Below are 14,069 nucleotides of genomic sequence, written 5' to 3'. Positions count from 1 at the left end.
TGTTTTAATTTGCATTTCCTTAATGACATATAACGCAAGCATCTTTTCATATGCTTATTTTCCATCTGCGTATCTTTTTTGACCATCTGGAAAGGGTGTCTTTTTGGTTCTTTTGCCCATTTTTTTAATTGGGTTGGTTGTTTTCTTAATGTCGAGTTTTAAGAGTTCTCTGTATATTCTGAATACAAGTCCTTAATCAGGTATGCATTTGCAATTTTTTCCCCAGTTTGTGGCTTGTTTTTTCATTCACTTAACGGTGAACTTCACAGAGTACAAGTTTTAGAGTTTAAGAAAATCAACTTATTGATTTTTCTTTCCTGAATTGTGCTTTTGGTTTTGTATCTAAAAACTCATTACCAAACCCAAAGTCACATAAATTTTCTATGTTACCTTCCAGAAGTTTATTATAGTTTCAGGTTTTACATTTAGTCTATTTAGGTTCCATTTTGAGTTAATTTTTGTGAAAGGTACAAGGTGAATGATTAATTTGTACATACAGATATCTAATTATTCCAGTATCATTTGTTTAAAAAATTATCCTTTTTTCCATTGAATTGCCTTTGCTCCTTTGTCTGAGATCAACAGACTATATTTGTGTGGGTAAATTTATGTGATCTCTATCCTATTCTATTGATCTATTTGTCCATTCTTTTGCCAATACCATGCTATCTTGATTGTATCCTGATAGCTTTATTGTAGGTCTGGAGTCAGGTACTGTCAATCCTCCAACTTTCTTCTTCATCGTCAGTAGATTCTGGGTCTTCTGCCTTTCCACATAAACTTTAACATAAGTTTGTTGATATTCATAAAATTACTTGCTGCAATTTTGATTCTGATTACATCGAATGTATAGATCAAGTAGAGAACTGACATCTTAATAATATTGAGGCTGGGCACAGTGGCTCACACCTGTAATCCTAGCACTTTGGGAGGCCAAAGCAGGAGGACTGCTTGACACTGGAGTTTGACACCAGCCCCAACAACATAGCAAGACCCTCACTCTACAAAATAAAAATAAATAAATAATAAATAAATTAGCTGGGTGTGGTAGCACATGCCTGTAGTCCCAGCTACTTGAGAGGCTGAGGTAGGAGGACCACTTGAGCCTGGGAGGTCAAGGCAGCAGTGAGCCGTGGTTGCACCGCTACACTCCAGTCTGGGCAACCCTGTTTCCAAAAAACCCCAAAACCCAATACTGAGTCCTTCTATCAAAATGTGGAATATCCATTTATCTAGATTTATGTGATGTCTTTCATTAGAGTTTTGTAGTTTTCTTCATTCATATATGAATCTGTGCACAAACACATTCACACATATTTCATCAGATTTATCCCTAAGTATTTCCTTTTTTTGGCACTAATGTAAACAACACTGTGTTTTAAATTTTAAATTCCAACTGCTTCTTGCTGGTATATAGAAAAGCAAATGCCTTTTGTATGTTAACCTCACAGCCTGAAAACTTGCCTTAATTGCTCATTAGTTCCAGAATGTTTTTGCCAATCTTTGGGATTTTCTACATAGACAATCATGTCATCTGTGAACAGTGTCAGTTTTATTTCTTCCTTCCCAATCTGTATGCCTTTTATTTCCTTTTCTTGTCTTACTGTGTTAGTGAAGACTTTAGTATAATGTTGAACAGGAGTGGTGCGGGGGGACATCCTTGGTTTTTTCTCAATCTTAGGGGAAAAGAATCCAGTTTCTCATCACTAAGCAAGATGTTAGCTATAGGTTTTTTGATCAAATTGAAGAAGTTCCCCTCTACTCATAGTCTGCTGATAACTTTAAAAAAAATCATGAATAGGTATTGGATTGTATCAAATGGTTTTTTTACATCTATGGATATACGATTTTTCTTCTTTAGCCTGTTGATGTCACGGAATATGCATTAATTAATTTTTGAAAGCTGAACCAGCCTTGCATACCTGGGATAAATCCCACTTGGCTGCAACATGTAATTCTTTTTATACATTGCTGAATTCAATTTGCTAATAATTTTGTTGAGGATTTCTGGAGCATGTTCATCAGAGATATTGGTCTGTAGTTTTCCTTTCTCACAATATCTTTATTTGGGTAATAGGGTAATGTCTAGGCTAATGTTGGACGCATAGAATGAGTTAGAAAGCGTTCTTACTGCTTTGATTTTCTGGAAGACATTGTAGAGAACTGGTACCATTTGGTATCATTTTTTCCCTTAAATTTTGATAGAATCCACCAGTAAAACCATCTGAGACTCTTGTTTCTGTTTTGGAAAGTTATTAATTAGTGATTTAATTTCTTTAGTAGGTATAAATTTATTCAGATTGTCTATTTCTCCCTGTGTCAGTTTTGGTGGTTTCTGTCTTTTAAGGAATCAGTTCATTTCAACTAAGTCACCAGATTTGTGAGTACAGAGTTGTTCACAATGTTCTTTTATTATCCTTTTTCTTTTGTTTTGAGACAGGGTCTCAATCTGTTGCCCAGGCTGGAGTGCAGTGGTGTGATCACAGCTCACTGCAGCCTTGACCTCTCAGGCTCAAGTGATACTCCCATCTCAACCTACTAAGTAGCTGGGATTACAGGCACAACCGGCTGATTTTGTTTTTTTGAAGAGACGAGGTCTCCCTACGTTGCCCAAGCTGGTCTTAAGTTCCTGGGCTCAAGCGATCCTCCTGCCTCAGCCTTCCAAAGTGCTGGGACTATAGGGTGAACCACCTCTCCCAGCCCATTATTTTTTTAATATCTATGGATTAGTAGTGATGATCCTATGTTCACTTCTCATATTAGTAATTTATATCTTCTCTTTCTCTCTTTTTGGCTAGAGGTTTATCAATTTTATAGATATTTGCAAAGAACTAGCTTTTGTTTTGTTGATTTTCTCTGTTGATTTCTACTCTGTACTTCTACTATAGCCTCCTAAGTACCCTCTCCCTTTCCATTCTTGCCCGCTCTAATCAAATTACCTTCTTGTAGCCAAAGACATCTTCCTAAGGGTCAAAACTGATTATGTCACTACTCATCTGCTTAAAACTCTTCAAGGCATCTTTTGCCCTTGAGATGAAGCCCAAATTTCTCCTTGTTATCTCTAAAGCCCCACATAATTTGGTCTCTGCCCATTCCTCCAGACTTCTCAAGTTCCACCCTCAGGTCTCCTGGAGTTTGGCAGCATAGAAAAGACAAATATTACATCTTTACACATATATTTATTTCAATTATAGATAAGGACAAGATAAATTAGTCAATATAATGTATAGGAAGTTCTTCAATTGGCTGAGATTTTAAAAGGCCATTAAGAAAAACTAGAGAAAAAATTGGTAACCAAAAACTAATATAAGATGGATTTCTGAAAATAGTGTCTAGAGATCTATAGCCCATAATGAAAGTTTGAAAAAATTACAGAAACATCCAAACATTTATTTTCATTGTAAGGGTGTAATAAAAACAATATTTTCAATCAAAAGAAAAGAAAGTAGCTGCAACTGCACTACCTTAACATAACTATTATGATATTCTGCAGTAGTTGTTATATTATATTCCGATATGATTATAGTGACAAGCCTGAGGTCACTTCATGGTTCTTGACGCTGGCACATTAGAATCGTCTGAGAGAATGTTCAAACATAAAGGTACCTGAGCCCCAATTCCTGATCAACTAAATAAGAATCTCTGGGTAGCGAGGTCTTAGTTATGAATCATCACACATAGACATACTCCTTTGTACAGACAGATTTATTCTTGGTATCAATTATCTAGGGAAGTGGAGACTTCCTCAGACAGGAAACAGAATCTTTTATTAAAGCAGTGGTTCTCAATTTGGCTGCATATTAGACTCACCTGGGCAGCTTTAAAAATCCTAATGCAAAGGCTGTGTCCTCGCTCAATGACTTCAAAATCTCTAGAGGATGGGATGCAGGCATCAGTAATTTTTTAGGCTCTCTAGGTGATTCCAATCTGCAGCCAAGGTCAAAAACCACTGTGCAGAGAGAGTCCTCGGTAAGCTGCAAAGTGGGAATTTGGCTCTTTCGGTCTTGATCACATAGCTCAAGATGTCTAGGAGAAAGTCTTTGAATAGTGGGCTGTGAAAAAGGCTAGATGTCATGAAGCAAGGAAGCTAGCCAAATCCTGCAATGCCGTGCTCTCCTGTTGTGAAGTAAGTATGGCCCTGGCTTGTGCTAGCTATAGAAGAGACAGAATCATTTTGGAAACCAGACTACTCCTTTGGATTTCTTGTCCTCTCAAGGTGAATTTCTCTGTTGTCCTCTTTTAATCTTTAGTGAAATATTTTTAGCTTTGCTTAGAGGAGCCAAAAGAAAGTGTCCCCCCACCATACACATCCCCCTTTCCTCTTTTTTTTTTTTTTTTTAAGGCATTAAACAGAAGCTGGCCCTCTGAAGTCAGCATGATGGTGGCAGAAGTTCTTCAAGTGACAGTCTCTCCAGGAGATGGGGAAAGTCAGGGTTAGATAAAGGAAGGGGCCACCTGACAGTCCTCACCACTGCACCCCCCTCCCTAAAAATCTTCTAATAACAATACTTGAAAGATCTGGATTTTGTTATTAAAGGTGGCTCTATCCTCTCTTACTCATACCCTCTTCCTTCTGTCCTTGATTGACTGAACAAATATTTATTGATATTTACTATGCACATAAACACTGTACTAGGCATTGTGAATATATCTGTGAGCAGAACATTCCTACTTCTTGCCCTTACAAAGCTTCTGGTATATAGTTAAAACGTAGGATCAAACTGACTGTGAATTTGGAAAAACAGAAAGCTATGTTGAATAGTGAGAAAAGTAAAAAAGTTTGGAGGCAGGCAGAGAAGGGTTCAAATACTGGCTTGATCACATTTAGTTCTGTGAACACAAGTAAATTACTTATTCCTTCTTAGTCATTTTCACATTTGTTAAAATGCATTTAAATACCATCTACTTCATAGAGTTGTCCACCATTTATCCACGCAACAAATATTTATTAATTGATCAACAAGTAATACAGTAGACACTGGTTTTGCTGCTAGAAAATGTAGGGAACAAAATAGAGAAACTATTTTTTTCTATTTCTATTTTTCATCTACTCTAGTAGATGGAGACAGACAATAAACAAGTAAAAACATATGCAGCATCTGAGAGTGATAGACACCCTGGAGAAAATGACATAGTAAAGGGGAACAGGGAATGCCAATAGGGGATGGGGCTATGATTTTAAATGGGATGGGTAAGGGAGATTTTATTAAGAAGGTAACATTTGAACTACGTTCTAAAAAGGTAAGGGAGTGCACAATCTCTGCAGGTATCTGGGGAAGAGTGTTCCAGACAAGGGAATGATCAAATGCCAAGAGTCTTGAGGCGGGAACAGGCCTGGAGTATCCAAATCACAGCAAGGAGCCCAGGATAAAACAATAAATCAGGAGACCAACAAGAAACCAAGGTGTAGACCATGTAGGGCCCTGGTGAGCACTGTAAAGGTTCTGGCTGTCATTCTACAAGAAATGGGGAGCCATTGGGGAGTTCTGATCACAGGAGTAATAAGACCTGTCTTGTATTTTAATAGGATCACTTTGGCTTCAGTGTGGAAACAGACCACAGAGAAGCAAGCATAAAATCTGGAAGACTAGTTAGGAGTGCAAAAGTTCAGTGGGAGGTGGTGGTTTGGACAGAGTGATGATATAGAGGTAGTGAGAAGTGATTGGATCTGAGGGTATTTAAGGTAAAGCTAATAGGGTTTACTGATTATCAGATTTGAGTGTCAAAGAAATGATGCTACAGCATTTGATGTGAGCAATGGAAGGATGTAGTTAGCTGCCATTTCCTGGGGTAGAAAAGGCTGGAGTTTGGTTCTGGACATGTTAAGTGTGAGATGCCTAATACACATCCGAATGAAGGAGGCAATTGGGTAAATGAGTCTGGAGTGTGGGGAAAGACAACTGGGCTTGATATAAATGTAGGCGTCATCAGCATATAGATTACATTTAAAGCCATGATACTGGATGAGATTAAGCAAATGTTGCGGGAAAAGGTAACATAGAAAGTACCTAGTGCACCACTGGGCATACAGTAGGTGCTCAATAAATGCTTTCCCCTTGAAGCCCTAGAGAACTTGACAGGCTGTTTTAGAAGCGTAAAACTCACCTCAGGCTATATTTAGACTGCTCCGTGTTTATCCACTATTACAAATGACCTGGTTTTCACAAGGCTCTGGGGATTAAGAGTTGTTTGCTTTCATTTTCATATTTTTGTGTCTTCACATGGAATTCCTTATGAAATTAGACTGAGCATTAAAGTCCCCATGCTCTTGCCCACATGACAACTGTAAAACACCACACTGTGGCAGCAGACAGAGCTTTCCCAGAGCACAGAGCACTTGCCCACACCCAGCAGAAACAGATGAAACTTCCATTTAATTAAATCTGCTCCCAGAAGGCCCACATCGGCTCAGGAAACTCACACCTGGACACCGGCATCTGGCTCCTTCAAGAAATCCAGATGGCTCATCTCTCTCCTGGACTAACGGGCACATTCCTGGCTCATTGTGTTATATTCCTTATAATGGAGACTGAGATTTCCTTAGGGTTCTTTCTGGAATGCTCTGCCTATCTTCCTTTGACTCTTTGCTCAAATGCTACCTTCTCAATGAGTTTTACTTTGACTGTCCCATTGAAACCTGCAATCTCTTCAACAGCATTCCCTTGTCTTGCTCTATTTTCTTTCACAGCACTTACCACCTTCCAAAATCCTAAAAACTTTATTTATAACATTTTTGTTTATTGATTGTCTTGTTCACTGGTATATCCCCAGAGCACAGAATATTGCCTGATACATATTAATTGCTCAACAAATCTGTTGATTGAATGAGAGAGTATCCACTTTGTTGTTGAGGCAAGAGCCTTTACCCCTGAGCCTTTTCCCAGGGCCCTCAACTTTGAGCCAGACAACAGTAGACTCCTTTCAGAGAGCAGATGTGCCCCCTCAGAGGTATCATTAAATCAGGTTGTGGCTGCCTGCACGTAGCAGCCTGAGTGCCCAACCCCTGGGGAAGACGGGGTCAATTCTCAGGCAACCGCAAGGCTAGTAATGTCACCAGCTCACCAGTCTCACATTCTAGTTATTCCTGTTTCTCTCCAAACCATATTCTCCTCAGTTTTCTTTCCCTCAAGTCACTGCTCTCTGCTTCTTCTTGGTCCAATTTCCTACTTCTCCCCCGGCACAGCCGACACTCTAACTTTCAATTATGTGGCATAAAACTGTGTTCCTTTATATCCTCAAACTCTTCAGCGAATGTTCCTTCCATTTTTGCTTTCATAGAAACCTGGGTCTCTTGGGAAAACACCATTTTTACAGCCCTCTGCAACGGAGGCTGCTCTTTCATCTATACTCCATGGACCCTGGGATCCACGGTTATCCTCTTTGGAGTCCATTAATGCTTCCAAACCACCAATATGTCATGCTTATTATAAAAAAAGAAACAACCAAAAACTTGTCTGTTGCTCATGCTATCCAGCAATACTACCCTTTACCTTCCCTTCCTGTTCTCAATTGCTTCCTCCCCATTCACTAAGACTTCAGCTTACAGGATAGCCTTTCCAATCAAGCTTATAAGGCTATACCTGTGGCTTAGAAGTTTCCATTTATTCCAATTAGAAAACACATAGCCAGTGCTCAAGAAATATCTGCTAAATGAAAGAGTGAAGAAATGAAATCTGGGGTATGGAGCAGGAGGCAAGCTTAAGTCCAGGTCTCATTTTTCGGCTATATCCCTGCCAGTTTACCAGATACTGATAAGGGCTAACTCTCATCCTTGGTATTACTATTGTCAATGCTTTAACTGAGACTTAGTAGTTAAATAACTCACTCCAGATTAGAGTTAGTAAGATGTGGAACTGGGCCTCAAAACTCCATGTCTGACTCCACAGCTCACATTTTTAACCACCAAAAAGTTCTACCTTCTTGAACAACAGTTCTTGTAGTAAAAAGACAAGGTTTTGCACATCAGTATTCTGAATGTTCACAGCACTAACAAGTGATTTTGTCATGTAGATACAAGCAGAAGGGAATTCTCAAAGAAAATATAAGCCACTCTATTCCAGGAAGACATAATTAAACAAATACAGTGAAGACAAAAAAAAATCTAAAATGTCTATTTCCAGGCTTTTGGAATATCACTAGATATAAGGTATTTTAAGAGTATTTCTCCCATTCTGTAGGCTGTCTGTGTACTCTCTTGATAGTTTCTTTTGCTGTGCAGAAGCTCTTTAATTTGATTAGGTCTCACTTGTCAATTTTTGTTCTTGTTGCAGTTGCTTTCGGGGACTTAGCCATAAATTCTTTGCCAAAGCCAACGATGAGAAGGGTATGTCCTAGGTTTTCTGCTAGGATTTTTATAGTGTGAGGTCTTACATTTAAATCTTTAATCTATCTTAATTTTTACATATGGTGAAATGTAGGGATTCAGTTTCATTCTTCTGCATATAGTTAGCCAGTTATCCCAACACCATTTATTGAATAGGGAGTCCATTCCCTATTGCTTATTTTTGTAGACTTCATTAAAGATCAGATGGTTGTAGCTGTGTGGCTTTATTTCGGGGTTCTCTATTCTGTTCCATTGGTCTATGTGTCTGTTTCTGCAGCAATATCAAGTTTAGTTCCTATATCCTTATAGTAGAGTTTAAAGTCTAGCAATGTGATACCTCCAGCTCTGTTCTTTTTGCTTAGGATTGCTTTGGCTATTCTGGCTTTTTGGTTACATATACATTTTAGAATGGTTTTCTCTACTTCTATGAAAAATGATGTTGATAGATGCAGCTGTAAGTCATTATCCTAAACAAATTAACACAGAAAAGAAAATGAAATATCACATGTTCTCACTTACAAATGGGAGCTAAATACTGAATACACACGGACATAAAAATAAGAACAGACACTAGGGACTACTAGAGGGGGGAGTGGGCTGAAAAACTACCTGTTGAATACTATGTTCACTACCTGAGTAATGGGACCATCCATACTCCAAACCTCAGCATCACACAATAAACCCATGTAACCAAGCCCGCACATTTACCCCCGAATCCATTTTTTTTTAAAGGAGTTTTTCTATGCAATAGGGTTCCAAGAATAGAAAACATCTGGAGTGAGGAGACAATTCTCAAGATAGAGATGTGCTGCATTCTCAATTAAGGGTGAGCCAACCACACTTGTGGGCCAAAGCCAACCTTTCACCTGTTTTTTATATGGCCTGTAAGTTAAGAATGTCTTTTACATTTTTAATAGATGGGGAAAAAAATCAAAAAGCATATTTTTGACACATAAAAGTTACATAAAATTGCCAGGCATGGTGGCTCACGCCTGTAATCCCAACACTTTGGGAGGCCAAGGCGGGCGGATCACCTGAGGCCAGGAGCTCAAGACAAGCCTGACCAACATGGAAAAACCCCATCTCTACTAAATATACAAAATTAGCCAGGCGTGATGGCGCATGCCTGTAATCCCAGCTACTCCAGAGGCTGAGGCAGGAGAATCACTTGAACCGGGGAGGTGGAGGTTGCAGTGAGGCGAGATTGCGCCACCGCACTCCAGCCTGGGCAACAAGAATGAAACTCTATCTCAAAAATATACATATATAATGAAAACTTCAGGGTCCATAAATAAAGTTTTATTGAAATATAGCCATACTCATTAATCTATGTACTATCTATGGATGCTTTCAAGTTAAAACAGCAAAGCTGAGTAATTGTGACAGAAAAAATAAGGCCCCAAATTTTAAAATATTTCCCATTTGGCCCTTTGCCAAAAGAGTTTGCCAATCCCTTTTATAAATAACTTCTTCTGTCTTACCTTCCAGTTCACTAACTCTGTCTTCAGTTGTATCTAATCAGCTGCTAACCCCTTTTACTGAGTTTTTAATTTTGGTCATTGTATTTTTTAACTCTAGAAGTTCATTGTTTTTTCAAATCTGGTATTTTGCTTTTCATAGTTCCCTATTCTATGCATATAGTTCAGTACTGTCTCTTATTTCTTTAAATACAGTATATTTAATTGCTTTATAAATAATGTGTGGTAATTCCAATTTCAGAAATCTTTGTGGATACTCCTCTGTTGCCAGTTGTTTTACATGTTTCTCATAAAACCATGAGAACAAGCTTCAATAGAAGCTTGTTTCCTTGTGTGTTTAGTTATTTTTTACCGTAAGCTGTTCATTTCCTTGAAAAGTTATTTATGAGGAATGCATATGTCTTCCTCTATGGAAAGTCTGCATTTATTTCTGCCAGGTGCTTGGAGGCACTGCCAGTCTGGAATACCTTAAACTGAATTCATGGCTTGAGGTTCTCTAGACCACCTGAGTGATGAGAACTCTGGCAACAAATACCAAGTATTTTTGTTCCAGTGCCATGACCTACTCAGTGCTTTGGTAATTGTTCTTGCAGCCTGCTTTGGGGGTGCAGGTTTATTAATAGTTCTAGTTTATCCTTATGCTGGGTCCTTTGGGGTTCTAGTTAATATAAAAGTAATTAAAAGATGAAAAATATGGAAGATAAGTTAATATAATGAGAAGGTCTAAAATTTAACCAGAATTTCAGAAGAGGAGTAGAGAGAGAGTGGGGCAGAGGGAATATTTAAAGAGATAATGGCTGAAATTTTCCCAAAACATATGAAATTCTTATACCCAAGAATCTAAATGAGGCCAGATACTGTGGCTTACACCTGTAATCCTAACACTTCAGGAAGTTAAGGCAGGAGGATCACTTGAGCCCAGGAGTACAAGACCAGCCTGGGCAACATAGCAAGAGCCTGTCTGTACCAAAAAAGGGAAGAAGACGACGACGAAGATGAAGAAGAAGAAGGAGAAGAAGGAGAAGGAGAAGAAGGAGAAGGAGAAGGAGAAGAAGGAGAAGGAGGAAGAGGAAGAGGAGGAGGAGGAGGAGAAGGGGGGGAGGAGAAGAGGGGGAGAAGAAGAGTGGGGAGAAGAGAAGGGAGGAGAAGAGGGGGGAGGAGAAGAGGGGGAAGGAGAAAAGGGGGAAGGAGAAGAGGAGGAAGAAGAGGAAGAAGAAGAAGAGGAGGAGGAAGAAGAGGAAGAAGCAACAGCAGCTAAAAGAATCCCAATCAAGATAAATAAAAAGAAAGTCTTACATTGGCATACTTATTCATACTTTATAGAACACTTTCTTTTATTCTTCATAAAGCCATAGGAAGTGAGTGCTATTATCTACATTTTTCATAAAGGAAAACTGGGGTTCAGAAAGCTAAAATATAATAATTATCTAAGGTCATGTAATACTATGCAGCAGAGACAGAATTCAAATCCAGTTCCGACTAAAGTTCAGATCCTTTCCTATACTTCAGAAATAGAATATAACACAACTAGAGAGGGACTTGGTAAGGGGTGATCTCAACTTTGCTGAGTAACTGCCCCCATCAAAAACAGAATCCTTAACTTGGAAACTTCTCTCTGGAAGTAGGTGGAAACCTTTCTCAGGTATCTGTGAGACAGGAGAGACAGCACTGGACTTCTGAAGACAGCACTGGACTAGAAAAAGCTTTGCAGCTAGAGGCAGGAAAGTAGCTTGTACCTTAGATTGTGAGTTAAATCAAATGAGGCCAAGCCAATTTACTGTGCTAACGACCAAGTTAACTCACATAGTTCAAAGAACTGGCCTGATACGCAACAGAAAGCTACATAACAGCCTACTCTGCAGGACCCAACTGTCAGGAGAGCAGGGTAGGAATGTCCTCCTCATCCTCCTCCTTTCACTGCTGAAGACAGTTTAAATACTGTAGTATGTCCTAGAGAATATGCCTTTTGTTCATCAGTGTGATTCAACTTGGGAATTACTCTTATCTCTTCCGTTCTGGTGGCATTTCACTTGCTTATGGCTTATACTTGATTTGTTTTTTTCCAGAGTACTAAATTAAGAATTTTCTAAGAGTGAAGCCTATGGCTTTCTACCACAATCAAATACCCCATTCCCTAGATGTTAACATGCGGCTGACATCTCTCTACTAGCCTGGTATACAGAACACACACATTTTCCTTCATAGTTGCCTCCATAATGTGTAAAAGTTGGGAGATTTACAATGCCTGAACTCACAGTATGAGGCATCAGAGCCAAGAAGCCAAATGCCAGACTATTCAGTAGGAAAAACAACCAGCCCCTGATTTGATGTCTTGTATGCAGGTGTGGCCATCATTATCAGACACAACTGCAGAAAAGGCCCTTATGCAACACGGAAAAGGAAAGAGAAACAATTCTGATCCTTCATGATGTCTGCCTGGTAAAGGGCAGGGGACAGAGGTGCACAAAGATGACTAACAATAGAAAGGAATCACAGTAGGTAGTAAGGTGGTTCTGCAAGGATTTATTGAACATCAGCTATGTGAGCAGGCTTGCAGGGGCATGAACACACGGAGTGGAGAGAGCTGTAACTCAAGGCATGCTTGTCAAATAGGAAAGTACACAGTCATCCTACCATCATCCATCCATCCACCCATCCTTTCATCCATCCATCCATCCATCCATCCATCCATCCATCCATCCATCCATCCAAGTGTTCAGTGTTTAATGGGTACCTGACAAACATACGCCAATACTGTCTAGGTGCTAGAGAGACCAAGAAGACCAGTAGGGAAGGATCCTGGAAGGATTAGATACTCAGTATTTGACAGTCCTCTATGAATTAATCATTTCAATTAAATTCTTACAAAAACCCTGTGGAATAAGTTTATTGTCATCATCTTATAGACGAAACTGAGGCTCAGAGTGGTTAAGTAGCTTGCCCCAAATCACAAAGAGAATAAACGTCAATCTGGGATTTGAACCAAGTTATCTACTAGGCCTAGCTCTGAGCCTGTGCCCTTAAAAAATTAGTAATTATTATGCAATTACAGTATAGTGTGATAATTGTAACAGAGGTAGAAAATTCAAAGGAAGCACAGAGGAAGAGACAATTTTGTGTGGGGAGGAAGTAGTTTTTTTTAGTTTTCCAAGTGAGCTAGCAAGGAAAGAGAATTTCAGGCACAGGTAACAAGCATACACAAAGGTAGAGGGAAAAGGAGGGTTCACCTGTGGCAAGAGTGGCAGGAGTTGAAGCTGGAGAGTAAGATAGGGAGTGATCACAGAAAGCTGTGCATGTCAGGTGCCAGAGCATCTCTGAGAGGTCCCTACCTCCTGCTGTGACTCAACTGTCCTCTACCCTGTAGGAGAAGCCTTTCTGGGAGCCTCCCAGTCCTTCCAACTCCTGGCAGTGGCCTCCTCCTATAATAAGTTGCCTGTGCCAGCCAAATCAAAGGCCTTATGTTTGCACCCATCATCCCACTCTCTGTGGCCACTGCAGACCATAACATGCCCCAAGATTCTGCTGACAGCCTGAGGACAGAGGCCCCAGGGAGTCCCCTAGTCACCAGAAGAGTGATGAGAGCTGACTCTTCAAAGTGAGACCCAGCTCTCACAGACCTCTCTACCACAGAGCCAATGTATCTTCTCATTCTACTCACAGTTTAGAGTCCAGATTCAGGAGGAAGCCCAACCGATCATACTCTGAAAAAGAAAAGCAGAAAATGTCATTTAAGTCAAGTCACTGATGATACTAGCATATTGCATCCCCCAGACCTAGACCATGGGGACAGACAACCCTTGGAAAAGAACACAATTCAACTGCTTCAAAGAATACAACTAAATACATAAACCACAAAACACCAGCTGAACACCTGTTTTGTGAAGGACCAAGTTCAATGCCAGGTATTTCCTATGCATTCTAGGGCAGCCAGTCCTATGTTGGTATACAACTGCCTTCCTTCCTGTATAAATGTGGTAACTGGAACTGAAATTTAGTAAACCATGAAACTGGAACCTGGAAAATTAAGAGGCTCAGATGCAATATCTGCTTCCTCTGAGCTCTAAACACAGCATTTGCTGAATCAGTCACCTTAGCCATGGGGTGAGGATGTGGCAGTCAACAGGTCCCCAAATCCATGCCAATTCTCTTCATGGTCATCATAAAGAACCAATACATCAGATTACATAAAGAATAGCAAGTTTACAATAAAATTTAAAGACAAATTGATGTTTCTAACAAGTGATTAATCAGTATTTTAATTTATTTAA

General features: G+C 39.5%; 1 protein-coding gene across 16 annotated transcripts in view; it reads right to left on the bottom strand.

Annotated features, from left to right (window-relative positions):
• Window positions 1–14,069, bottom strand: part of ST3GAL3 (ST3 beta-galactoside alpha-2,3-sialyltransferase 3) — a 230,305-nt gene that overhangs the window by 101,920 nt on the left and 114,316 nt on the right. For all 16 annotated transcript variants that reach the window (XM_003891739.4, XM_003891726.5, XM_021940610.2 and 13 more), the window contains one exon: window positions 13,460–13,502. In XM_003891739.4, the coding sequence (XP_003891788.1) occupies window positions 13,460–13,502 (43 nt within the window). The remainder of the gene's footprint in view (window positions 1–13,459; window positions 13,503–14,069) is intronic.

The sequence above is a fragment of the Papio anubis genome, chromosome 1 (assembly GCF_008728515.1).
Source record: "Papio anubis isolate 15944 chromosome 1, Panubis1.0, whole genome shotgun sequence".
NCBI lineage: Eukaryota > Metazoa > Chordata > Mammalia > Primates > Cercopithecidae > Papio > Papio anubis.
This window is presented reverse-complemented; position numbering and strand designations above follow the sequence as displayed.